Genomic DNA, 26,345 nt, shown 5'->3' on the forward strand with positions numbered 1-26,345 from the left:
TTGATATATCACATTGGGTAAAAAGTCTCAATATGGTTACCGTCTCAGCTTCTATCACGATAGCAACAATATATCATTATATTGCCCAACCCTAGTCACCCTCATTATTATTGGATTACTGTAATATGTACAATTCGCTTATGAATTATCTTTTGGAATTAGAGTAGTGTTTTCTGCTGCTGGTAGAAGCTGTAAGACTTGTAATTGGTCGGAGGGCTGTAGAAGATAGGCGGGTGTAGCTAAAGTAGGGGATCACATGAACTTACCTTGATCTGCTACTAGCTGTGAATGCTGTGGATGATGGGTGTGGCTGTGGATCACATGGGAGTCATTCGTTAGCTGCACTTCTTGCTGGTTACTACAAAACAGACATCATTATACTCTAAATAATGCACACCATACCAATTTAGCTTGTTCATGTGATCAGTGAAGAAGATCACATGAGGAGTGATGGATGGAGTAAGGCTAGGTAGACATGGTCTAGTGTCAGCCATTGACATTTCTCCATTGTGTATTATTAGGTCATCTATCAGTACCTGTGTGTGAACAATTAATAACAGGGGGAGGGGTCATCACAGGTATGTGTATGTACAGCCATAAATTATTGTAAGAGGGATTACAAAAGGTGTCAATGGAACTGTAGTTGAGGAGTGCGCATGTACAAATTAGTTTTCTATCCCGGACCTTATAGAGAAAAATTTGAAATGTTTGTAGAGAAAAATTGTTTACTGCAGGGTGTATAGTTGTACAAGGCGACTTTGAAACTTGAAGCAGAGCCACCTTATCATTCGAAGGGCATAAACTGTTGAACACGCTTTGCCACTTTCAGTTATAATGACCAGAGGACTTTATCATCAATGTTTTTATGTTTTGGGGTGTATGGCATTCATCAGTGAAGGGTTAGGTATGTCAAGAATTATCCAATTCCATTCCTGTCACTAGTAAAGTGTACCACAAGCTTGTGGCTCGGTGTAGGTGAGGAGTGTTCACAGTAGTAAACTCAACCAGGCAGTGGAACACCTAGTGAGCATTACTAGAGAGTAATATAAACTGCTTTATGTGTTTAATGGTGTTGCCTCACTTGGTAACAAGCTAATTAAGTGTTGTTAAGGTAGGTACGGCATGATTACAAGTCACTGATAAGGTTGTTGTTAAGGTAGATACGACATGATTACAAGTCACTGTTAAGGTTGTTGTTAAGGTAGGTACGACATGATTACAAGTCACTGTTAAGGTTGTTGTTAAGGTAGATACGGCATGATTACAAGTCACTGTTAAGGTTGTTGTTAAGGTAGGTACGGCATGATTACAAGTCACTGTTAAGGTTGTTGTTAAGGTAGATATGGCATGATTACAAGTCACTGATAAGGTTGTTGTTAAGGTAGATACGGCATGATTACAAGTCACTGTTAAGGTTGTTGTTAAGGTAGATACGGCATGATTACAAGTCACTGTTAAGGTTGTTGTTAAGGTAGGTACGGCATGATTACAAGTCACTGTTAAGGTTGTTGTTAAGGTAGGTACGGCATGATTACAAGTCACTGATAAGGTTGTTGTTAAGGTAGATACGGCATGATTACAAGTCACTGTTAAGGTTGTTGTTAAGGTAGATACGGCATGATTACAAGTCACTGTTAAGGTTGTTGTTAAGGTAGGTACAGCATGATTACAAGTCACTGTTAAGGTTGTTGTTAAGGTAGGTACGGCATGATTACAAGTCACTGATAAGGTTGTTGTTAAGGTAGGTACGGCATGATTACAAGTCACTGTTAAGGTTGTTGTTAAGGTAGGTACGGCATGATTACAAGTCACTGTTAAGGTTGTTGTTAAGGTAGGTACGGCATGATTACAAGTCACTGTTAAGGTTGTTGTTAAGGTAGGTACGGCATGATTACAAGTCACTGTTAAGGTTGTTGTTAAGGTAGGTACGGCATGATTACAAGTCACTGTTAAGGTTGTTGTTAAGTTGCTGCAGTGGATGGGATTATACTTCAGAAATAGGGGGCTGAATTTTGAGGCATTCTTGTAGGGAGTTTGGTCCCCTCAGGCTAAGTATCAGGGTGACTGCTCTATTAGGGAATACCTTACTTTACCAGTTGCTGGAAACCTCAGGAATCCCTCTGCCTCAGTGACTATTGCACAATACACGGGACCACCTTTATTTCTACTGTGGTGCAATTACTACCACTGACAAGTGCACTCTTAGATTACACTCTACTTACACTGTTGTTATGGCAGCACCCCATATTAGGGGTTTACAGATTATAATATTTGACCTAATAATGCTGGGCATCATCTAGAATATTGCACATACCGATAATTCCCGTACGCCCCTTGATGGAGTCTTAGCATAGTTCCACAACTTCAGAGCAGACAATGTCACTGGTGTATCAAATATGATGTAAATCTTGTTAACCTAGTAAAAATACTACAAATCATGTGATCTTATAGGGGTGTGGCTTACTATTCCTGGTAAAATTGGTGCTAGCCACATGTGATCTCCCTCAATGGTGTCATAGCAACCATCAATCAGTTTATCAGGAGTGCGTATATCTCGTACTACAGCATCTAATATGTTAACACTGTGCGGGTGTGCAGCAATGTCTGTGGGTGGGGCTAAGGTGACATCATAGTGGGTGTGTGGTAAAGGATACTGTTATTGGTGAGCACTAATTGAGAACCATCCTCAGAGTAAACCTCCAATCCATTCAGTCCAACATAATAAGGGTCACCCCATGTTGTCAGCAGCTGCAACTGGTACACAACTGGATATCAGTTAAGGATAACACGAGCTATACATAGTTCCTAGCTACTGAAGTTATTGGCCACCTCATAATCTTCTTGTGTAGTGTCATGTCACCTTTAATATCCTTGAGTGATCATGTGTACTGCACTAAACTAAAGGATACAGCCTGTTGGCATGGTGATGGTACTGATATTGAGGGGTAGAGTGATGGTATTATCCAAGATGATGTTGACTTGTTGATTGATATCAAATATTATTAGCTGAGCAAAATTGTAGTCCTCATTGCCTGGAGCTGTGTACCATGACACACTACTTGACCACAATACACACAGTATGGTCCCCTCACTGTCCCTCGTTACATGGGCCAGCTGCCTTAGTAGTGCTGTGAAGCCTTTCAAACACTAAAACTGTTTATCAAAAATCATTTTGAGATGTACTACTATTACCACTACTACTACATGTAATGTACGGCAACTACTCCAGCTACTTTCCTTTGATCATTCATAATTCTCAGGAGTGATATGTGGAGAAATAAAAAGAGTTTCACTTGGAGTATCCGCCAACAAGCTTGTTTACTATCATGGAATGAGCATGCAGTGACTGCTAGAGTGGTGTATTTACTGTAAAGACAGAGCCCAGTAGTGGGACTGGGCCCAATTAAAGGAATTGTGGGGCCTGTACACAAGGCCGAGGTACTACACTTGGCAATTGAACAATCAAGTGTTCATGAGAGCAGTACATTTAGCACATATGTACAACATCTGAGGTTGTTACAAGCCCTGGCTTGTATTTCTTGCCCATTGTGACCTTCCTGGATCAATTAGCTACTACTGAAAATAGAGAAAGATGTGCCATCTAATATCTATGCTGCTATAATAAATTCTGCTAGCTGGTAGCTACAAAGTTTTTGAGTGCTGTACAATATGATTCTTATAGCATCTTTCTCTACTAAACAAATTCTTTGTTCATGTTCACATTGCTCTAAAGCAGTTTGTCTATTAACAAAATTATTTTACATTCATGCTTTGCAGGTAATTATTATTTTGATTAAAGAACTATGGGATACAAAGCAGTGATCGTGTGCCATAACAAATCAGATGCATGAATACAGTCTAGGCATGCAACAGCACACACACCCAAATATCATGATGAGTGGGCCATACTCCCATCCAGGTGAAGTGGACATGACAACCTCATTACAATTTGGTGTGTACATCAGTATTGTGTGACTGTGTGATATGCACACCAAACAATGTCATGAAATATCATGCACAAACACTTTGAGAAAACCAATTTCATTTTATGCTCATGAGCTGCATTGGTTTTACAAATGAACATGTAATCCATCCTGTCATTATAGATTGTGTGGACACACTTGTAGGAGAGAGAAATGTAATGCTATAGAAATTATTTCATCCATTGCATGATTGTCCTCCCTAACATTTGGAAACAACACTTACTGGACAAGAACATTTACTGCATATGTTAGGTATGGCCTTTGTAACACATAACGTAGGGATGTTACCATCTCACACTGTCATTGCTATATAGCTAACTCATTTAAAGCTTCCAATCAGGTAATCTATTCATCTAACAGATATGCACCAATCCTGTAGGCCTGGTCCTTATTAAGAGCTCCCTTACTATACACAGTCTGAGATTTCCCTTTGCTGCTGTAATTGGGATTAGGTGCTGCCAGACAACTAGTTTATATTTTTTAAATAGCTTGAACAAAGCATTTAATCGTAATAAGTCCGTGTTTGCTCATCTTCTAGTCTCCTCAACTTATTGGCTGCTAAGGTTTAGTGGCTAATTGATCCAGGACCTAGTAGTGAGGTCAAGAAATAGAAGCCAGATGTTGTAATTTACATAAATGTACGACCACTCTAATCCTTGATTGTTCAATTGGAGTACCTTGGCCTTGTGTACAGGCCCCACAGCTTCTTTAGTAGGGCCCAGTCCCACTACTGGGTTAAACACTTACAGTAAATACACCACTCTAGCAGCCACTGCATGCTCATTCCATGATAGTAAACCAGCTTGTTGGCAAGTGAAACTCTTTCTATTTCTCCACATCACTCCTGAGCAGTACGCTTGGTCAAAGTAGATAAAGTTAGTGAAAACTTGGCTAAAGACATCACTACTCAATGTTTTGCTCTGGACTGACAATTCACATTATTTTAGATTGCATAATTAGTGCCACGCCTTCTTCTATATGGTAGTAGATGTATAGCTACACACTCAGATGATTGAAGTGTTCAGGTAACCATGGAAACCACTGTACAATGATTGAGTACCTACCTCGTCTAAACAGCCAATTACAACCATCAGAGATGACATGCCCATCAATACTGATGATCACTTCTTTAACCTGTAACAGTAATATCATTCTTATCACTATAGCAACTAGACCACACCCACCCCTCGGCTAGTATCTTCCGTTGATTTGTTATAGTTCCAAACTTGTATACCAGCAACCAGTGCTGGTGTTGCCAAGGTGATAGTGATCACATGATCTCCACCTGGTGTGTACGGAGCTAGCCACATATGAGAGTCACATGTTGTGACATTAACACCATCCACCAGCCTGGGGGGGCAATGAAAACACATAATTGGGTGTGCATACTTCACATGAGCTACTACTGGGTAATAATTACGTGTAATAACTTGGTAATTCTTATCAGACCAAATGCTAGCCTACTATAAGGGATCATACACAAGAGAGTATGCTAGGGGAGAGGGTAATTAAAAATGTTTGTCTCAGTAGCACCATAAAGAATAACAGGGGTGGATCTAGAAATTTTCAGAGGGGGTTTCAGGTTCTCTGGATTTGCAACTTCAGCCTAGCTGTAAGTTGAAGACCAAAAAAAAAAGGTCACTACGTGGTTTTGAACGCTGTGAAGGTGATTTCAAAGGCTGAAGTTTAGCCAATAGAAAAGCCATAATATAATACAGTATGTATAACTCTTTGTAATTTTTATCACCCAGACGAACTGTAGGGGCGCGCACTATTTCAGAGGGGGGTTCTGGAACCTCAGAAACCCCCCTAAAACCACCCCTGAATAAGACATAGCAGTAGTGCAGTGTTCACTCAGTTAAAGGTGAGTTATAGCTGAATTAGCTGATATAGCCCACACAAGGCACCACAATGCCACGAAGGGGCAGTGAGGCTCATATCAACATAATGTCAATATTTTTATAGTACACTATTGGGTAGGAGGTAGGGAGAGGGGTAAGTAAAAAGAATATTCTCTTGTATGCTAAAACTAATTTTATTCTTTTCATACATCAAAGTACTTTTTATTGATAAAACAGTTTAGCGGCCTCACAGTATGGCATGTACAGCAGGAGCTGCAAAGGACATGTGAGCTTCTGGAAAGTGTTACAAGAGCTCCTCTGGTTTTAGGGTATTAGCTAGCTCAGGTGAGCACACTATAGTTTCCTAACTTATCCAGAGTCCGATCATCATCAGTGTATTCTGGTAGATCATTGAGATCACATGGGCTGGCAGCTAGCTGCTCTGCAGCCAGGGGGAGTGGCTCCAGCCCAACCCCCAACACAGCAAGTCCGGTCAATCCAATATAGTGTGGGTCACCCCAGGTGTTCAATAGCTGTAGCTGCAACTCTACACAAAATAGCACCATTAAGCTGCTACTGAAAACATGTGGCTATTATTTAGTACACTACTGATACAATATTCCAGGCACTACAGATTACAAAAGTTATGAACCTTCATCCTCAGGTTTAGGAAAACAAATGATCTTAAAGCCTAAAATTCTCTTATCCACAAAACAATGCACTCTTGGAAATAATTTTGATGCTCAAAAATGCATACCAGCATCACAACATTAGTCTCATCCCCAGCTGCCAACATGCTCAATCACACAAAGGTCATCTGGTAACTTCTTGGCCCAGGAAGTGAGCATTAATAAAGTATATGGCTGAAAAACTAGTTATCTAACGGTATTCTTTGCCATTGATTATTGTTCTAAGTTGAATGTTAAGAAGACTTTCATACATCAAGTTGTGAGCAGCATTATCATAGCAATTTTGCAAAGTAACACTCCTTTAAGTGGCTGGAAAGTTTACTTGAATGTGTAACCGTTGAAGAGCACAAAGAAACACATTTGTAGCAATATTCCACTAGGGCCAAGAAAGTGGACCAAAGTCACCAGACAACCTTTGCATGATCAAGCACGTGGGCAGCTGGGGACAAGACTATTGCAATGTGTTGACAATATGTATCATCATAGAATTGTAGTGATATCTAAGGGGGAAATATGAAGATCTGTTTTGAACAGTGTAACTTATAGCAGTGTAATGGAGTAATAGTGTATCATATCACATACAACTGATACAGTGTTGTAAATCATCTACCAGACAGTGAAGAAGCAATTTCACTACCACAATACAGAGGTTGTCAGGTAACAATGTTTGGAACAGACATGTTAGTCCTTATATGGAGGATATAATAATTGTGTTTGTTCAGGTTAGTAACATATAGGCCACCCATACTAGTAGCTGTGATGGAGTGGACACTACTATGCTAGTAGGTCAATCATTATTTCATCCTGCAATGTACACTTCCTTAGTAACAGTTCTTTCTGTCTATTGCATCGCTAACTGTTGATTAGCTCTGCCAGAATTGATTGCGTCATTGTGAGACCTACCCCTGCCCATCATGTCATGTGTGACATATATTCATCAGTGACACTGACCGTTAGCAAGTAATGGTGAAGTAATCTGATTGGCCATTTCCATAGTAATCTGAAATCAAGCATCAACAAAAACCATCTCATAAGAGACACACCTCCACTGGATCACATAATACTTCTGACACACCCCCTGTAGATGGCCGGGAATTATCTTCTTCTTCAACATCAGCCCCACCCATCTGCTCTTGTTGGAATACCTGATCGTGATTGGCTATCTTCATCAAAACATCATCATCAACAGTAAATAGAATAGTCTGCAATAAGTTACTCATATTATTCCAATTAATGCACACAGCTTACATCACCATAGTTATCTATACTTCCTGTTAACTCGCCACTAGCTCTGAAAAACGTGCCACATTAATCCTTCTAATAAATGAGTACCACCCACCTAGCCACCTCTCCATTAAATACCACTTGGTTGTCAAGGGTGACAATGATGTGGCGAGCTCCACGACATGAATGTATCCTTGACTTGTTGTAGTTCTAATAACATGAATGCAGCTAATCACAGCACAGCAAATTAGTCACACCCACCCATATTCTTATCATAGCTATTGTAGTTACATCATCCAGTGTAATATGGATCACATGATCTCTCCCAGGAGTGAATGGTGTGAGCCACATGTGAAAATCATCTCTGATCACATTGGAAAATATGGTTGGCTGTAACCAAGGGGTGTGTCTAACCTTGTCATGTTAACACCATCCAACAAGTTAGTGACCACCCTCGGGTCACTATGGTAACCAGGAAGAGTATTAATATCAGCTGGCTCAGCAGTTATCTGCAAAAGCAACAGTTATAGTAATAGCCTTTATATTAAGCCACACAATTCACCAGTACTATATTAAGCCACACAATTCACCAGTACTATATTAAGCCACACAATTCACCAGTACTATAGTGGGTGATCGAGATACTCTCATAATACTGTCCCTTATTAGAGCACTCAGCTATGTTGATAGTTGCTCTATTTAAGCGTTCAACTAATAATAAGTCACCATAGAGAGTGCCACTCAACTATTGGGTATATACAGTAATGGTTTCAGTTAAAACCCCCTCTGAAAATAGTGCGTGCGCCCCAAATTTATTTACAGATTGTGTGGGTGATAAAATCATCAGTTATACATAGTGTATTATATTGGGACTTTTTATACTGGCCAAACTTCATTTGAAATCACTGAAAATGCCATTACGGCATTTCAGCATGTTAAGCACCTCTAAAAAATAATTATCATTTTAACAAGTACAAGTACTGTTTTGCTTCAAAACTTTCTGCAAGGCCTGGATTGGTAAGATCCAACTGTGAAATAATGTTGTGGAGTATTTTTACTGATTCATTGCTAGTCCCCCTCTATATCCACCACTGATATACCATAGGGAGTTCAGCTATGTAACAAGTCACCCAGTAAAGGGTTAGCAACTGAACAAGTCACCCAGTAGAGGGTTAGCAACATAACAAGTCACCCAGTAGAGGGTTAGCAACTGAACAAGTCACCCAGTAGGGGGTTAGCAACTTAACAAGTCACCCAGTAGGGGGTTAGCAACTGAACAAGTCACCCAGTAGGGGGTTAGCAACTTAACAAGTCACCCAGTAGAGGGTTAGCAACTGAACAAGTCACCCAGTAGAGGGTTAGCAACTTAACAAGTCACCCAGTAGAGGGTTAGCAACTTAACAAGTCACCCAGTAGAGGGTTAGCAACTTAACAAGTCACCCAGTAGAGGGTTAGCAACTTAACAAGTCACCCAGTAGAGGGTTCAGCAACATATCAAGTCTACCACCTTTAATTTCACATTTTCACTGTGGTCTTTTGGGAAGCTGCACCCTTTTTTACAGCTTGGCTGGTTTGGTATAGATACACTATACAGATAGTACCACAGTACTACACTACATACTGTAATTTCCCTTTTTTGTTTGTTGTAAAATAAGTTTTGTACGCTAAAACTTGTACGAAGATTTCTAATATAAATTCTTTTTTGCATAAGATCGAACTACTCTAATAGAGCAGTCATTCATGTTAATCATACAAAACTATTTTTACACAAAAAAAATTTTTCACGGAATTTTTTGCATGAAAATAAGCGAATTACAACAGTACACAGATACACTTACAGATTGTACAGTAGCTGGTGTTCCCAGTTCAGTAAACAGTTCAATTCCATTAAGGCCAACATAGTGATGGTCCCCCCATGTAGACCTGATGTTGAATATGACATGTCTGCCTCTAGGCAGGATTGGAATGACACTGGATTGTGACCTGTATGATGGCATAACCAGTGACACACAAGAGTAGGTAGTGGTGACAAACACAGGGGGTAATGGTGACACTCACTGTTGCTCTGGTTCAACAGTATCAACACTGATATCCAAGCTGTCACCATAGTTACCTAACAACACATGTTGTACAACACTTTATACACAACATCCATACTTGATGACATCTCCATGGAAACAGCAGTGCCCAGCCTCCCAAGATGAGTGGTGTCAAATATTGACAGTGAAGCCAGCAAAGTGTCCATGTCATGCGATTTTGTAGTGATGTCAGATACTGGATCACATGAGCCAGTCATGTGATACTGGTCAGTGACATCAGTATCTTCAGCAGACGGCAGATCCAAATTGTCATGAAGACTTGTGATCACCTAGGAGAAAAATCAGTATAATGTGACTGAAGTGGTCTTATCACCCATGACAGCTACACAATGAACTATATATCAAATTTCACAGCCGAAAATCAGCTAGATTTGAGTAGTCTGTTTGCTGGCTGCTTTTCCCAAGCACAGTGGCGATCTGTACGAGCAAATGGGGCCAATTAGAGCTCTGTGGGATGGTTGTATGTGGCTGTACAGCTCCATGGTATTGAAAAAAGACCTGTACTATAAATTTCCTTTCATTTTAGCAGACATGGGGCCAAGTACATGAGTACTTATACTTAAGTACAGATTTAAAAGTACTTGTACTTTACTTAAATACTTTCTTAATTTCCCCATTGTACTTGTACTTATACTCAAGTACCTTGCTAAGTACTTGTATGTACTTGAGTACTTAAGTACTTGTAAGTACTGTAAACATTGTACACAGTGGGTGTACAATGAGAATAACAAAATTGTATGAAGATTAAGTTTACAACTTCTTGCAATTCTTCTAGTGCTTTCCCCAACCTCACTACGTATGTATCATATAGCCACGACTATAGCACTTGGAAAGCAAAAACAATGTTGCTGTTTAAGTCAGTGCATTTTAAGAGTTTAAGAGAGAGAATGGTTGACAAAAACCTGAAAGTACCAACCCCCCTAGGCACACTTGCATACTACAATACACCGAATACAGTGTATATTTTGCTACAGCAAAATGTACTTGTACTTTACTTAAGTACTTTTAAATGTACAGTACTTGGCCCCATGTTTGCATTTTTAGCCAGTTTGATACCCACATGACCCATAACTTGGCCTAATTTATCCCTACGTCACATGACCCATAACTTGGCCTAATTCATCCCTACGCATTCATCTTTAATTTTGTAAACAGTCTCTTGCCCTCCTTCCAGCCCCCAACTTTCCTGATGCAGTATAGAGTTAAAAACTATCTAAAATGACAGGAAACTATCTAAAATGACAGGAAACTATCTAAAATGACAGGAAACTAGCTGTTGGTTACATGTACAGTGGATGCTCCATGAATTGATGTAAAACATGTAAAAATTTAGTACACTGGCTTCAACCATTGGTGACTGAATACTTAAAACTACAGCAACACATCCTCAACATCTCCAATAGTTATACAGCAACACATCCTCAACATCTCCAATAGTTATACAGCAACACATCCTCAACATCTCCAATAGTTATACAGCAACACATCCTCAACATCTCCAATAGTTATACAGCAACACATCCTCAACATCTCCAATAGTTATACAGCAACACATCCTCAACATCTCCAATAGTTATACAGCAACACATCCTCAACATCTCCAATAGTTATACAGCAACACATCCTCAACATCTCCAATAGTTATACAGCAACACATCCTCAACATCTCCAATAGTTATACAGCAACACATCCTCAACATCTCCAATAGTTATACAGCAACACATCCTCAACATCTCCAATAGTTATACAGCAACACATCCTCAACATCTTCAATAGTTATACAGCAACACATCCTCAACATCTTCAATAGTTATACAGCAACACATCCTCAACATCTCCAATAGTTATACAGCAATATACCCTCAACAACTCTAATACACCAATCGCTTACAAGAAAACAACATAACAGACTCAACTGCTAGCCATGGTTGCTCATTGCTTGGTAAGTAAATTTCTACTTGATGATCCCCCTTGATCCTACTAGCTCATAAAACTCCTAACCTTTCCTTGAACGTGTTGTTAACTTTTTTGCAACATAAATAGTCATTAGTGACTTCTACAACATCACAGCACAAACAGTTCCTTATGCAAACCAACTTCTATCAGTAAAGAAATCAAGCTGTGATGTTATAGCTATTATAAATTTAAAAATAAAGTAGGGATTCAAGTGGTAAAAAGTAGTGAAACAAGAGAAGAACGATAGTAGCTATTACAGCATAGCTTGGTGGGAAATCCCTGCTTTGGCATTGAACACAAAATACCATGCCAAAGTAGGGATTTCCCACTGAGCAATGCTGTAATAGCTACCATTGTTCTTCTCTTGTTTCACTACTTTTTACCGCTTGGATCCCTACTTCATTTTTAAATTTATAATTTTTAATATACTAGTTTGTTTAATTTTTGTTAAAGCATACAGCTAGCTATAAACATGCGACTGTTCTACTAGGGTGACTGCTGTATTAGAGTATCTCGAGTCGGTCTGCTAAGATGTGTGCTTGCCCAAACGGGGCATGGTCATCGTGATTTCAATCAATTAGTAGAGTCAACCTTCCAACTTGAAGGTGTGAGGTCACTGACTAGCTATTCCGTCACCTAGCGTAAAAGGGGTGTGTCATTGTGGTTTCAATTGATAGATTGATAATGCATAGAATAAAGAATGAGCGTGATCTTGTGACCTATCGTGATCTTGTGACCTATCGTGAAGATACAGGTAGCTATCTAGTACCAGTACCTCCGTACAGTAGCATAGTCTAAGCGCCTTAAATAATCTTGTGGCATTTATTATGCTGCTTAAAGAAAGTGTTGATACAGAAAATTAATGCCTTGATATGGTTTCGTTGTATGAAGAAGACAAGCAGCCTGATTGAAGATGAAAAAAGAGACAAGGAGCAGAGGGCCTACACTCGTTGGAACCCCAAAAGGCACATCCCACTGGTGAGTTTGTTATTGTGGCGTAAAATGGTGGCTGTGCGTTGCTTCGTTTGGCCTCTAGGCTTGCGACTGTGGTCAGTGAGTGAGGCAGTGTGGTCAGTGAGTGAGGCAGTGAGGCTAAAATTCGAGTTTTGGCGATTTTTAAAATTTTTATACCCAGCCACTTGTAAGTGTTTTGTTGCATTTGATGCTGTTTTATGTATTATATGGACTAGTACTGTTCCGTAAAGGTGATTTTGGTCACGTAAAATGTCTCTAGGGTGATTTTTAAAGGCAGAATTTTGGGCGGCGCGCGAAAGTTTCACTGCAATCCCTACTTAAACGGTACTACCGTACTGTTTGATTACTAAAACTGCTAATGCAGAACACAAAATTATAGCAGATCCTGTTGTGATCCAATAGTCTATCAGTCAGTAGAAAATCTTTTACTAAACAACTTTTTAAAAAGAAATGCAATTCATAGGATATATTTAGGGTTGCAATGAAGGTATGGATTGTATATACCGCTTGCAAGATGTCATGAAAGAGAAGTGAGTAATATTTTCGGTAGAAAATCTTTGATTCCAGTAGCAGTACTGTAGGATAATGGAAGTTCTACTATACACAAATAATTTAGTCAAGCTTGAGAAAACCCAAAAAAAAAAAAAAAAAATCTAATGAAATGTGAGGGATGAATGGTTGTACAAATCAATTAGCAGAGAACACCAACACACACACACACACACGCACGCACATGCTGCACAGGTTGCTATTGGTTATGTGGTAACTTACTGCAGTGGAACCTCTAGCCATAGCAACATGTGTTGGTAGAGGTTGCTCATCTAGGAAGGTTGGTAGATGAGATTCACTACAACACAATCACCATGGTTACTGACACAGTAAACACTACGTTACCTTTTAGTTTGTAGCTGTGGATCATCTTCTAATTGATGCCTACCACCAGACAATAGTCCCCTCAAGCCACTGGTACGACCACTGGGTAGTCGTGGTATCAACACATCCTCGTCTACTCCAATAACATTAGATAATTTACCAACACTTTGGCTACGTTGGATTTTCACATTGTCTGAATTTAACCAATCAAAACTTGATCGTCGGTGTTCTTTAGCACTGTAAGGTGATCGTTTCCTAGCAACAAGTGGCTTGGTGTTAGCAATGGAATGGAGATCAGTATCAGTGGAACAGGAATGAGAATCATTGTCAGTAGAACAGGACAGCACTCTAATAGTGCTATGGAGGTCGGGTTGAGGATTAGAATTAATGGAACAGGAATGTAGTTTAGCAGTACTGAAATCAGATGGAGTCACAGCAGAGGGTGGTGGGGAGGGTAGACGCTCCAATCGGTCCAGCCAGCGTAGCAGCTTCTTTTGTTGCCTGCAGCAGAATAAGAAGAGTGGCTATTCAGCAAATGAGGAGTGGCTAGTTACCTGCAGTTCATTTGTTTGACTTGTTCTGTCACTATTGCTATCGTATTTTCTGTGGAAGGTGTAGCTGGTGGGTGTAAAGGAATATGAATACAGTTGGCATCATGTGGTAGGTGTGGCTGTTGTGCAAGATTGTGGGTGTGGCTAATTGCATCATTTTCAGCCTGAAGGGCAACTATCACATCATGTGATACACCAGCATCAGTTGTGGTTGTCATGGATTTTTTCTTAACAGCAGAAAGTGATCGGGTTGTCTTTGTTACTGACCAGTTACATCATCAACATTACATTATAACATGAGCTCACCTGATGCTTGCATAGTTGGAAAGGAGGCCATGTTTTCATGACACACCTCCTCATTATCAGAATGACCAATGGAATCATCTGAACAGTTGTCACTGCTCATGTCACCGTCTCCACCCATTATCTCCTTCAGGGCATTCTTCAACACCTACAGTAAACCAGTACCTTGATACAACTGTAACCCATTCCAATGTATATAACCCATTCCAATGTATATAACCCATTCCAATGTATATAACCCATTCCAATGTATATAACCCATTCCAATGTATATAACCCATTCCAATGTATATAACCCATTCCAATATATATAACCCATTCCAATGTATATAACCCATTCCAATGTATATAACCCATTCCAATATATATAACCCATTCCAATGTATATAACCCATTCCAATGTATATAACCCATTCCAATGTATATAACCCATTCCAATGTATATAACCCATTCCAATGTATATAACCCATTCCAATGTATATAACCCATTCCAATGTATATAACCCATTCCAATATATATAACCCATTCCAATGTATATAACCCATTCCAATGTATATAACCCATTCCAATATATATAACCCATTCCAATGTATATTAACAAGTGTGTTCACTGGAGCAACCTCAGTTACATTATTAACAACTAATATTTCAATACAGTTATAGTGTTACAAGGAGCAGCTACCATGGAGTCTACAAGGAAGAGACAGCTTGTGAACAGGTTATAATATGTGGTGGATGAGAGGATGTATAATGGATTAGTTACACTGCTCAAGCATACAAAGCCCTTTATCCTCAAGTCCTTGTATGGACTACCATAACTTGTTAACAATAGTTAGTGACATTGAAAGAATTCACAAATACCACATTATACACTATGAATTTATGATAAGTTGAAGAATACCTTCACTACATGTGGTTATTGTATGTTGTGTTGCTCAGATACACCACTATACAGTTACTAGTAGTTTGATTGGCCATATCTCCATTGTGCTTCATTCCACATAGTTACTTGGCAAAAGACAGCAATTGGTATATGCACTTACACATTGGCCACCTAAAAATGCTGATGAGGAGGCGACATCACCCATTCATTGCTCCATATTACAAGAACTCTTTCGACACTGTTTACTTAACTGTATTTTGTCAAACAAGAATAATTCATCTTCAATAGATTAGTGTTTCCTTAATGTTCAGGTATTATGAGCTCTCTGAAGTTACTCATTCCACAAATAACTTGGTTCTGAATGGTTTTAGAAGCCTAATGGCATCCTTTTCTAAATACCAAATTAATGGATGTGTGTAGAGTTTCTAATAAGTCATTTAAACAGTTGAGAAAGTAGAGTAGCTACATACCTGCAGGTAGACCGTAGTGACATGAGTAGACAAGTTAGCTAACACTAGCCACCTACAGGGGAGCTTGACCACTACACACTACACAAAGTCTTCATCTGAAGTCTATTAGTTAGTTGTACACAGCTCATGTAGTAGGAGATAATACTGACAAATCCACTAAGGGAAGGACTAGTACAACCAAGAGTTCATAATATTTGTATGGGGGAATATTATGAACTCTTGGTACAACTGTAGCATGTCTAGCAGGTGAAGGTGTGGATACAGCTGGGTAGACTACTTCCCCAGTTAACACCAGGTCACCATTAATACAGCTGGGTAGACTACTTCACCAGTTAACAACAGGTCACCATTAATACAGCTGGGTAGACTACTTCACCAGTTAACACCAGGTCACCATTAATACAGCTGGGTAGACTACTTCACCAGTTAACACCAGGTCACCATTAATACAGCTGGGTAGACTACTTCCCCAGTTAACACCAGGTCATCATTAATACAGCTGGGTAGACTACTTCACCAGTTAACACCAGGTCCCCATTAATACAGCTGGGTAGACTACTTCACCAGTTAACACCAGGTCATCATTAATACAGCTGGGTAGACTACTTCACCAGTTAACACCAGGTCATCATTAATACAGCTGGGTAGACTACTTCCCCAGTTAACACCAGGTCCTCATTAATACAGCTGGGTAGACTACTTCACCAGTTAACAACAGGTCACCATTAATACAGCTGGGTAGACTACTTCCCCAGTTAACACCAGGTCACCATTAATACAGCTGGGTAGACTACTTCACCAGTTAACACCAGGTCACCATTAATACAGCTGGGTAGACTACTTCACCAGTTAACACCAGGTCATCATTAATACAGCTGGGTAGACTACTTCACCAGTTAACACCAGGTCACCATTAATACAGCTGGGTAGACTACTTCACCAGTTAACACCAGGTCACCATTAATACAGCTGGGTAGACTACTGTAGTATATTATAATAATAATGTAATTGTACGCATGCGCAGTTTATGATTGGCCACCATGTTGTATTGATTGTGTATTGTTGATCAATGAATTAGAATCCTTCTCTAACCTCGAGGTCACTACAAAACTGGCGACGGAAGAGGAACCTATCTCGGCATACCTCGAGAGAGCTGAACTGTTCTTCCTAGCACATGGCGTGGCAGCCGAGAAGCAAGTTGCCACCTTGTTTAGTACTATTGGCTCAAAGCCATACGGATTTCTAAGAAGTTTGGCTGCTCCCAAAGCCCCGAAAGATTTGAAGTACGACGAAGTAGTGACGATGTTGAAGAGCCATTATGAACCACCGCCGCTAGTTGTTGCTGAACGTTACCGCTTCCACTTATGTAGCCAAGAAGTCGGAGAGACGATCAGTGAATATTTGGCAGAGCTTCGACGTCTAGCCACTAAGTGTAAATTTGAGGATACAACGGATTTTCTGGAAGAATCTCTTCGAGATCGGTTCGTTATTGGGTTACGTGCTGAAAGCACTAGGAAACGGTTGCTAACAGAGCAGAAACTGACTTTTTCAAGAGCTATGGAGATAGCGCAAAGTGTGGAAACAGCGACTAGGGATGCCCAGCAACAATCAGAAGTTGCAATTCACATTACTCCAGCCAGCAGGGACAGTTGTTATCGTTGCGGACAGAGTGGCCATAAGGCAGACAGCTGTATGTTTAAACACTCTATTTGTCATGGCTGTGGTAAGAAGGGGCACATAAGGAAGGTTTGCAGGAGCACTAAACAACCCCACAAAGGGTATAAGCCAGTCCATCAGAACAAGGAAGGACATTACGTGGATCTGGACCAAGAAGAGGAGCACTGGATTGATGTGGCACAGACAGAAGAGGAAGTGGACAATGACTTTAGCATTTTCACTGTAGGAAGAACCTCAACAACGCCAATTTCAGTTAGTTTATTCATCGATGCTAAACCATTAGTAATGGAATTGGACACTGGTGCAGCTGTATCAATTATATCAGAAGAACAGCTCCGTAAGAGATTACCTAACAAGCAGGTTAGACCTAGTACTATTGTGTTGCGTACTTACACGGCTGAGAGAATACCACTCCTTGGGGAGGCTCAATTGTGTGTTGAATACAGGGGACAGAAGCACACACTCACAGCATACATTACAAAAGGGGCTGGGCCATGTTTGTTGGGACGTGATTGGCTAAAAAGAATACCACTAGACTGGAAAGTAATTATTCCTGGGGTCCCTGTGCAGTCAATTAGCACAGCTCAAGCTGAGCTGGACATCCTCCTCAAGGAACACTCAGAGGTATTTAGGGAGGGTCTGGGTACGATGTCAGCATAAAATTGAAGAAAAACATCTCACCCAGATTTTTTCGGCCTCGGCCTATCCCATTTGCACTACGAGTGCCTGTAGAACATGAGCTAAATAGATTAGAACAAGAAGGTATCCTGACAAAAGTCGCGCACAGCAAATGGGCAGCACCAATTGTCCCTGTTCCCAAAAAGGATGGTAAGGTTAGGATCTGTGGGGACTATAAAGTGACCATTAACCAGGCTATTGATGTTGACCAGTACCCATTGCCTCGCCCTGCTGACTTGTTTGCCACACTGGCAAAGGGAAAGTGCTTCTCCAAGTTAGACCTTTCACAGGCATACCAGCAGATGAGACTTAATGAAGAATCGGCCCAATACTTGACCATCAACACTCACATGGGAATGTACCAATATACCCGCCTTCCATTTGGGGTGGCATCAGCACCAGCCATCTTCCAACGGGCCATGGATGAAACCCTTCAAGGTATAGAAGGCACAGTTTGCTATATTGATGACATTCTAGTAACTGGTAGCACTGATAAGGAACACCTACAACGGTTGCAGAAAGTTTTGAGGCGCCTTAAGGATAATGGGCTGCGCCTGAAACCAGAGAAATGTGTGTTCTTTCAACCATCAGTGGAGTATTTAGGGAACTTAGTAGACACAGTAGGAATACATCCCTTGCCAAGCAAGCTTAAGGCTATAGTTAACGCACCCCCACCCACTAATGTACAACAGCTTAGGTCGTTCCTGGGCCTACTAAACTATTATTCAAAGTTTGTCCATAACTTGGCCAGTGTGATCCACCCATTAAACCAGTTGCTGCAGCACAATGTAAAATGGAAGTGGAGTGTTGAGTGTGTGGATGCTTTTGAGCTAGCCAAGAAAGAACTGGCCTCGTCCAACCTGCTTGCTCATTATGATCCTGACCTACCCATTAAAATGGCAGCTGATGCTTCGGCATATGGGGTTGGTGCCGTTATTTCACATGTGTACCCTAATGGTGATGAGAAGCCCGTAGCTTTCGCTTCTAGGACACTTTCTAAAAGTGAGAGAAACTATGCCCAATTAGAAAAGGAGGCATTAGCCCTAATATTCGGTGTGAAGCAATTCCATCAGTACCTTTATGGTAGGCATTTTACACTAGTGACTGATCACCGGCCCCTAACCACCATCCTACACCCACAGAAGGCTATCCCATCACTGGCCGCAGCTAGGCTACAGCGTTGGGCAATCATACTTTCAGCCTATCAGTATGATATTTCTTTCAAGTCCACCCAACAGCATGGCAATGCCGATTGCCTCTCTAGATTGCCATTACCCTCTAATACAGTGATGGAAGCCTTTGGTGTAGATGTGTTTAATGTTGCACAAGTAGACTCACTACCAGTCACCGCTGACCAGCTAGGACGAGCCACACGACAGGACCCTCTGTTAAGTAAGGTATTACATTTCACTAGATCAGGGTGGCCCCAGAAGGTGCCAGAGCACCTAAAACCCTTTTGGATCCGACGAGATGAACTGACTATTGAATGCAACTGTGTAATGTGGGGAATTAGAGTAATTGTCCCTAAGAAGTATCAGGACCAGGTGGTGCAAGAGTTACACCAGGAACATCAGGGAATAGCCAGAATGAAGGCAGTGGCCAGGAGTCATGTGTGGTGGCCCAAGCTTGACCAATGTTTAGAGCAGGTTGCAAAAAATTGTTTGCCTTGTCAACAAGTAAAGAATGTCCCTTCACCTGCTCCGCTCCATCCTTGGGTATGGCCATCAAAACCTTGGCAACGGGTTCACATGGACTTTGCTGGCCCTATGAAGGGAAAGATGTATTTAATAGTAGTGGACGCACACTCCAAATGGCCAGAAGTAGTAGAGATGTCCAGCACTTCAGCGGCTAACACCATTCAGCACCTTCGGTCATTGTTTGCCAGGTTTGGCCTACCTGAACAATGCGTTTCTGACAATTGACCGCCCTTTAATTCTGAGGATTTTGCAACCTTCATGAAAGGTAACGGAATTAAGCATATTCGTAGCTCACCATACCACCCAGCAACTAATGGCTTGGCTGAAAGGTTTGTGCAGACCTTTAAGAGAGCCATTATAACTAGCGAAGGTAGTGGCAGACCAGTACATCATCGCCTCGCTAGCTTCCTGCTTAGCTATCGTAATGCCCCCCATGCAACCACAAACCGCTCTCCTTGTGAACTTTTTCTTAAAAGAGCGTTGCGTACAAGAATAGATTTATTGAGGCAGGATAGTTCAGTAAAGGTTGGTGAAAAGCAGAAGCAGCATCATGACAGTCGAGCATCCCAGCAAGAAAGGTGTTACAAGGTTGGAGATTCCGTCATGGCTCGTAACTACCGCCACGGGCCAAAGTGGTTGCCAGGCACTGTTGCAGAAGTGAAGGGGCCCCTTTCATATATAGTTCAGTTAAGTTCAGGGTTATTACGGCGAAGGCATATTAACCAGTTGCGTGATGGCACCCAGACCTCCACAGTGGCCCCTATTAACACACCACCCAAAGACAGAGCACACACATCCTTAGATGACGCAGCACACACATCCTTAGATGACACTGTAGTAGCCACCCCTAGTGATAGCACTGAGGAGCCAGTGGTAGCCTCTAAGCCAGTGAGTGATGCAACTGAGAATGAAAACCGTGCTGAAGTACGCCGCTACCCACAGAGAACTCATCGTGCTCCTGATAAGTATATAGAAAAGTACTGACTGGATGTTGTTGTAATTGCATGTATGATTGATTTACTCCCTATTTGTTTGTTTTTATAATAAGTGGGGAGGAATGTAGTATATTATAATAATAATGTAATTGTACGCATGCGCAGTTTATGATTGGCCGCCATGTTGTATTGATTGTGTATTGTTGATCAATGAACTAGAATCCTTCTCTAACCTCGAGGTCACTACAACTACTTCACCAGTTAACAACAGGTCACCATTAATACAGCTGGGTAGACTACTTCACCAGTTAACACCAGGTCACCATTAATACAGCTGGGTAGACTACTTCACCAGTTAACACCAGGTCCCCATTAATACAGCTGGGTAGACTACTTCACCAGTTAACAACAGGTCCCCATTAATACAGCTGGGTAGACTACTTCACCAGTTAACACCAGGTCACCATTAATACAGCTGGGTAGACTACTTCACCAGTTAACAACAGGTCCCCATTAATACAGCTGGGTAGACTACTTCACCAGTTAACACCAGGTCACCATTAATACAGCTGGGTAGACTACTTCACCAGTTAACACCAGGTCCTCATTAATACAGCTGGGTAGACTACTTCACCAGTTAACACCAGGTCCTCATTAATACAGCTGGGTAGACTACTTCACCAGTTAACACCAGGTCCTCATTAATACAGCTGGGTAGACTACTTCACCAGTTAACACCAGGTCCTCATTAATACAGCTGGGTAGACTACTTCACCAGTTAACACCAGGTCACCATTAATACAGCTGGGTAGACTACTTCACCAGTTAACAACAGGTCCTCATTAATACAGCTGGGTAGACTACTTCACCAGTTAACACCAGGTCCTCATTAATACAGCTGGGTAGACTACTTCACCAGTTAACACCAGGTCACCATTAATACAGCTGGGTAGACTACTTCACCAGTTAACAACAGGTCCCCATTAATACAGCTGGGTAGACTACTTCTCCAGTTAACACCAGGTCCCCATTAATACAGCTGGGTAGACTACTTCACCAGTTAACACCAGGTCACCATTAATACAGCTGGGTAGACTACTTTACCAGTTAACACCAGGTCCCCATTAATACAGCTGGGTAGACTACTTCACCAGTTAACACCAGGTCACCATTAATACAGCTGGGTAGGCTACTTCACCAGTTAACAACAGGTCCCCATTAATACAGCTGGGTAGACTACTTCACCAGTTAACACCAGGTCACCATTAATACAGCTGGGTAGACTACTTCACCAGTTAACAACAGGTCCCCATTAATACAGCTGGGTAGACTACTTCCCCAGTTAACACCAGGTCACCATTAATACAGCTGGGTAAACTACTTCACCAGTTAACACCAGGTCCCCATTAATACAGCTGGGTAGACTACTTCACCAGTTAACACCAGGTCACCATTAATACAGCTGGGTAGGCTACTTCACCAGTTAACAACAGGTCCCCATTAATACAGCTGGGTAGACTACTTCTCCAGTTAACACCAGGTCCCCATTAATACAGATGGGTAGACTACTTCACCAGTTAACACCAGGTCACCATTAATACAGCTGGGTAGACTACTTCCCCAGTTAACACCAGGTCACCATTAATACAGCTAGGTAGACTACTTCACCAGTTAACAACAGGTCACCATTAATACAGCTGGGTAGACTACTTCACCAGTTAACACCAGGTCCTCATTAATACAGCTGGGTAGACTACTTCACCAGTTAACAACAGGTCACCATTAATACAGCTGGGTAGACTACTTCACCAGTTAACACCAGGTCCCCATTAATACAGCTGGGTAGACTACTTCACCAGTTAACAACAGGTCCCCATTAATACAGCTGGGTAGACTACTTCACCAGTTAACAACAGGTCATCATTAATACAGCTGGGTAGACTACTTCACCAGTTAACACCAGGTCACCATTAATACAGCTGGGTAGACTACTTCACCAGTTAACACCAGGTCACCATTAATACAGCTGGGGAGACTACTTCCCCAGGTCCGAATATGGTTGAAGCTGAAAGCCTGTACACCTGTTAATTCACATACATGCAATACATAATAATAATAATCAGAGTGGTATACACAGCTCACAAGGGCTTAGCACTTACAGGTAGGGCTGAAACAAATACTCGAGAATTTTGGTACCTGGACAGTAAAATTGGTACTCGAGTACTCGTTAAGATCACATGACCCAGCTCACATGATGCATTTGCCATGCTATAGAGTGATTGGCATAATTTCTGTCAGGGACACTAACATCAGTACTTTAATACAGTGTGTGTATCATTGTTGTTACTTGAAAAGGCTGTAAACTGCTTAATTAAAGTCAGTATAAAACATGTCACATGGCAAGTAGCTAGTATTCGTAACTCTAGAGAGTACTCAAATACTAAACCATGATCATTTCTACAAGGGGAAAAGTAACAACATTATGAAAACACCACAGAAGCCACAATGCCCTTTACAAATCACATTAGCCATCCAGGGACTAATAACTCCAGACAGAGCCCTACAAGGGGTCACATGTACAGCTTCATACTCACCTTAGTGTTATCAGAGCTGAGGTCTAGTTGGACTGTATTATCCAGTGTAGTGGCCTGTAGTAAACCATTGTAATTAATTGGGTGCCTTTATGTGATGATACAGTATTAATGTAGTTCTCCATAATGGAGAAAAGTACAAAGACTTCCCACAATAAATCCTGTTAATGTGGACACTTTAGAACATCCAGACACTTAGTTAAGATCCCAAAGTATCCCATAATACATAAACTAAGCTGGACAATTGGAAGTTAGGACATCTTACTAATCAGGACACCTTAGTTATTCTAGCTACACTGATCTACATACACTTCACCTCAAAGTCTTCTTCGTAGTTTCCAGTGAACTTGGCATCTATTATTATATTATACAAGTCACATGATCCCATATAGCTCATAGCAACATACCAGGTGCTGGTACATGTACCACATCTCCATCTGATGTGGTCACTTCATAAGAGTGATGCCCCCACTTTAATCTCTCCTTCATTGGGGCTGTCTTTGCTCTACTTTGAGTGTCATTGTTATCATGGTCACCAACTAACCTGTCACTGCCTGAACACACAGAGAGGTAGCCATGGTTACAATAATAAACACTAGTATACCAGCAGTTTTAGTGTTCCGGTTTGTGGCCTTCCTAGAGTGTCGTCGAACTGGTAGTTGTAAGCTAGCATTTGCTCCATTAAGGTATAGGGAAAACCCCTGTTCCCTTTGTTCTAATAGTTTCTGTTCATTGTTCTTGTTTTGTAGCTTCTTCATTATCCTTAATAGATATATCATATTAACTGGCTGTCAAGCCTCACAATGTGAACACATACTAAATCAACACTGACCTATGTCAAATGTTATCCTTACCTGTTCCTTTCCTGAAGCATTAGTAGGTATTCGCTGTGGCTACTTCCCTAGGTGGTCACATACTATCAGCAGCAGGTATGACTAATAAGCGCACCTTCTTTGCGCTGTTAGATGTTGTCATGATGTCCTTATCCTTATCGTTTTAGCATGTAAACAATTCTCCCAATTAAAGCCTCCCATGAAGACTACAGCCAAGCTATACCAGGTCGTAGTATAGTACTCCACAATACTTACTCGTTACGTTATAACTGATGCGTGGTGGAACGATGAGGTAAAGTCGTTCCTTGCCCAGTGCTTGCTGCCGTTATATTTCACCTCGTCTTTATAGTTGAAGTGCGCATTTAATAGAAAAGGAGCGACCAGACGATGTACGAGTCAGATTATGAGGAGCAGCAGGAAGTGAATTGTGAGTATTACACGTTGCTTAATGTCAGCAAAGACGCCAGCAGTGATGAAGTCAAGTCCGCCTATCGTCGCCTCTGCATACTGTACCATCCAGACAAGTACCCAGACAAGGAGAAGAAACAAGTAGCAGAGAAGCTCTTCTCCAAGCTGAAGGAAGCTTATGAAGTGTTGATAGACCCTAGGAGACGCGCCATTTATGACAAGCGTGGAAAGGAAGGTTTAGAGAATGACCTCCAGTTAGCTGAGCGTATAACTGTACCTGTTGAATTAATGGATGAATATGAGAAATTCCACAAGTGGTGGGAAGATCGTATCTTTATACAGAAATCAAATCCAACCGGCTACTTCAAGATGTCCCTTGATGCTACAGAATTTCTCAGTGATGACGAAGAGTCTGGTATAATGTTGGAGAAGATCACCTTTAGTCAATCAGTAGATGCTCAGTTTTCTACCAGTACTACTGGTACAGTAATGGCTGCAGGAGCTGTAAGTCCAATGTCTGTGTTTGGAGGATTACAGTTTGCAATGAGACATATTCTGTCCAGCCGTAGTTGGGTGAGTGCAGCTTTCATGGCAGCCACTCAACCATCACTAAGGGGAGAGTTTTATCATGCCCTTAGTAACCATGTTTATATACAAGGTCATGCCCAGATAATATTGGGTCCCTACGGAGCATTGCTAACCACTGGTGTGTCACTAACACATCGTATTAGCCCCACTACACTTGGTGAAATATCAGTTAAGGATATAAATATGTCAGCAGTAAAGGCCAAACTGATTCATGAATTCTCACCGAAGTTAAAGGCTATGTTGGTAGTTCAGACTGGCTTCACTGAGTCTTACACAAAGCTACAGTTAACTTATCATCCAGTACCTCAGTATCAGCTAACTGGTAGTGTTAAGATGGCTACAGATGGCACATGGCTATGTTATGGGGTTGATCACGAGGTAGCCGAGATGACATCAATTGGGGCTCACGTGGAAGTGTTGACTACAGGGGGCGTGTCTCTGAGATTGAGGCTCCAACGTACTACCCAGTCATATACTGTACAAGTTGCTCTGTCAGACTCAACCGAGTTGGCTACTATACTGTATGCTACCATTATTCCACTGGGGTTGTTTGCTTGTGTTAAGGCTCTGGCACTCACCCCCTACCTGAGACGAAGGAGAGAGAGAGAAGTGAAGTCACGAAGAGAAGTGATGACCAAGGAAATGGCTGAAAAGAAGAGAGAAGCAGAACAAGCTATTGACTTAATGAGTGCTAGTTTACAGAGAGTGTTAAGTGTTGAACAAGCTCGTCATGGACTAATCCTTATTGAAGCACACTATGGCAAACTGTTTGTATCTGGAGAATTGGTATCAACAGATAGTCATAAAGTGATTGATGTACGTGTACCACTGCAAGTTATGGTGAAAGACTCGAAGTTAGAATTACCTGCTACAACTAAGGCTACAATCACAGGATTCTATGATCCATGTTGGGGAGAAAAGAAGCATCTTCGAGTGGTGTACCAGTTTAGAGGAGCCCTACATGAAGTAACCGTTGAGAACATGGAAGAGTTAGTTATTCCTAGAAAATCTCATTTGGTGCAGAGATAGAATGTAAATTGATAATGTTAGCGCGTTCAATTATTATTATTGTTTTAAACGGAAGAAGT

At 41.2% G+C, this 26,345-nt stretch overlaps 2 protein-coding genes across 4 annotated transcripts; one reads left to right on the forward strand and one right to left on the reverse strand.

The window, feature by feature from the left end:
• On the reverse strand, window positions 1-24,671 carry LOC136251472 (katanin-interacting protein-like). Of its 2 annotated transcripts, XM_066043924.1 has the most exons (30): window positions 24,517-24,670; window positions 24,377-24,467; window positions 24,283-24,329; window positions 24,033-24,190; window positions 23,836-23,982; window positions 23,745-23,782; window positions 23,432-23,485; window positions 14,499-14,643; window positions 14,196-14,454; window positions 13,663-14,142; window positions 13,540-13,615; window positions 9,895-10,105; window positions 9,796-9,850; window positions 9,576-9,720; window positions 8,152-8,246; window positions 7,999-8,101; window positions 7,853-7,947; window positions 7,762-7,804; window positions 7,557-7,715; window positions 7,465-7,513; window positions 6,194-6,371; window positions 5,168-5,333; window positions 5,048-5,117; window positions 2,910-3,038; window positions 2,655-2,765; window positions 2,465-2,604; window positions 2,315-2,416; window positions 403-536; window positions 267-358; window positions 1-216 (listed from the first exon to the last, which is right to left on the reverse strand). In XM_066043924.1, exons 2-30 carry the CDS (start codon window positions 24,401-24,403, stop codon window positions 146-148), a joined length of 3,579 nt encoding a protein of 1,192 aa, XP_065899996.1. In that variant the 5' UTR covers window positions 24,404-24,467; window positions 24,517-24,670; the 3' UTR covers window positions 1-145. The 2 variants fall into 2 exon arrangements, with proteins under 2 accessions (XP_065899996.1, XP_065899997.1); XM_066043925.1 differs by lacking the exons at window positions 1-216; window positions 267-358; window positions 403-536; ... (1 more) ...; window positions 2,465-2,604; window positions 2,655-2,765 and having other exon boundaries at window positions 3,035-3,153; window positions 24,517-24,671.
• On the forward strand, window positions 24,244-26,335 carry LOC136251484 (dnaJ homolog subfamily C member 11-like). Of its 2 annotated transcripts, XM_066043940.1 has the most exons (3): window positions 24,244-24,357; window positions 24,429-24,553; window positions 24,611-26,335. In XM_066043940.1, exon 3 carries the CDS (start codon window positions 24,649-24,651, stop codon window positions 26,284-26,286), a length of 1,638 nt encoding a protein of 545 aa, XP_065900012.1. In that variant the 5' UTR covers window positions 24,244-24,357; window positions 24,429-24,553; window positions 24,611-24,648; the 3' UTR covers window positions 26,287-26,335. The 2 variants fall into 2 exon arrangements, with proteins under 2 accessions (XP_065900012.1, XP_065900013.1); XM_066043941.1 differs by lacking the exon at window positions 24,244-24,357 and having other exon boundaries at window positions 24,411-24,553.
• The last annotated feature ends 10 nt before the right edge of the window (window positions 26,336-26,345 follow it).

Source organism: Dysidea avara, chromosome 3 (genome assembly GCF_963678975.1).
Source record: "Dysidea avara chromosome 3, odDysAvar1.4, whole genome shotgun sequence".
In the NCBI taxonomy this organism is placed as follows: Eukaryota; Metazoa; Porifera; class Demospongiae; order Dictyoceratida; family Dysideidae; genus Dysidea; species Dysidea avara.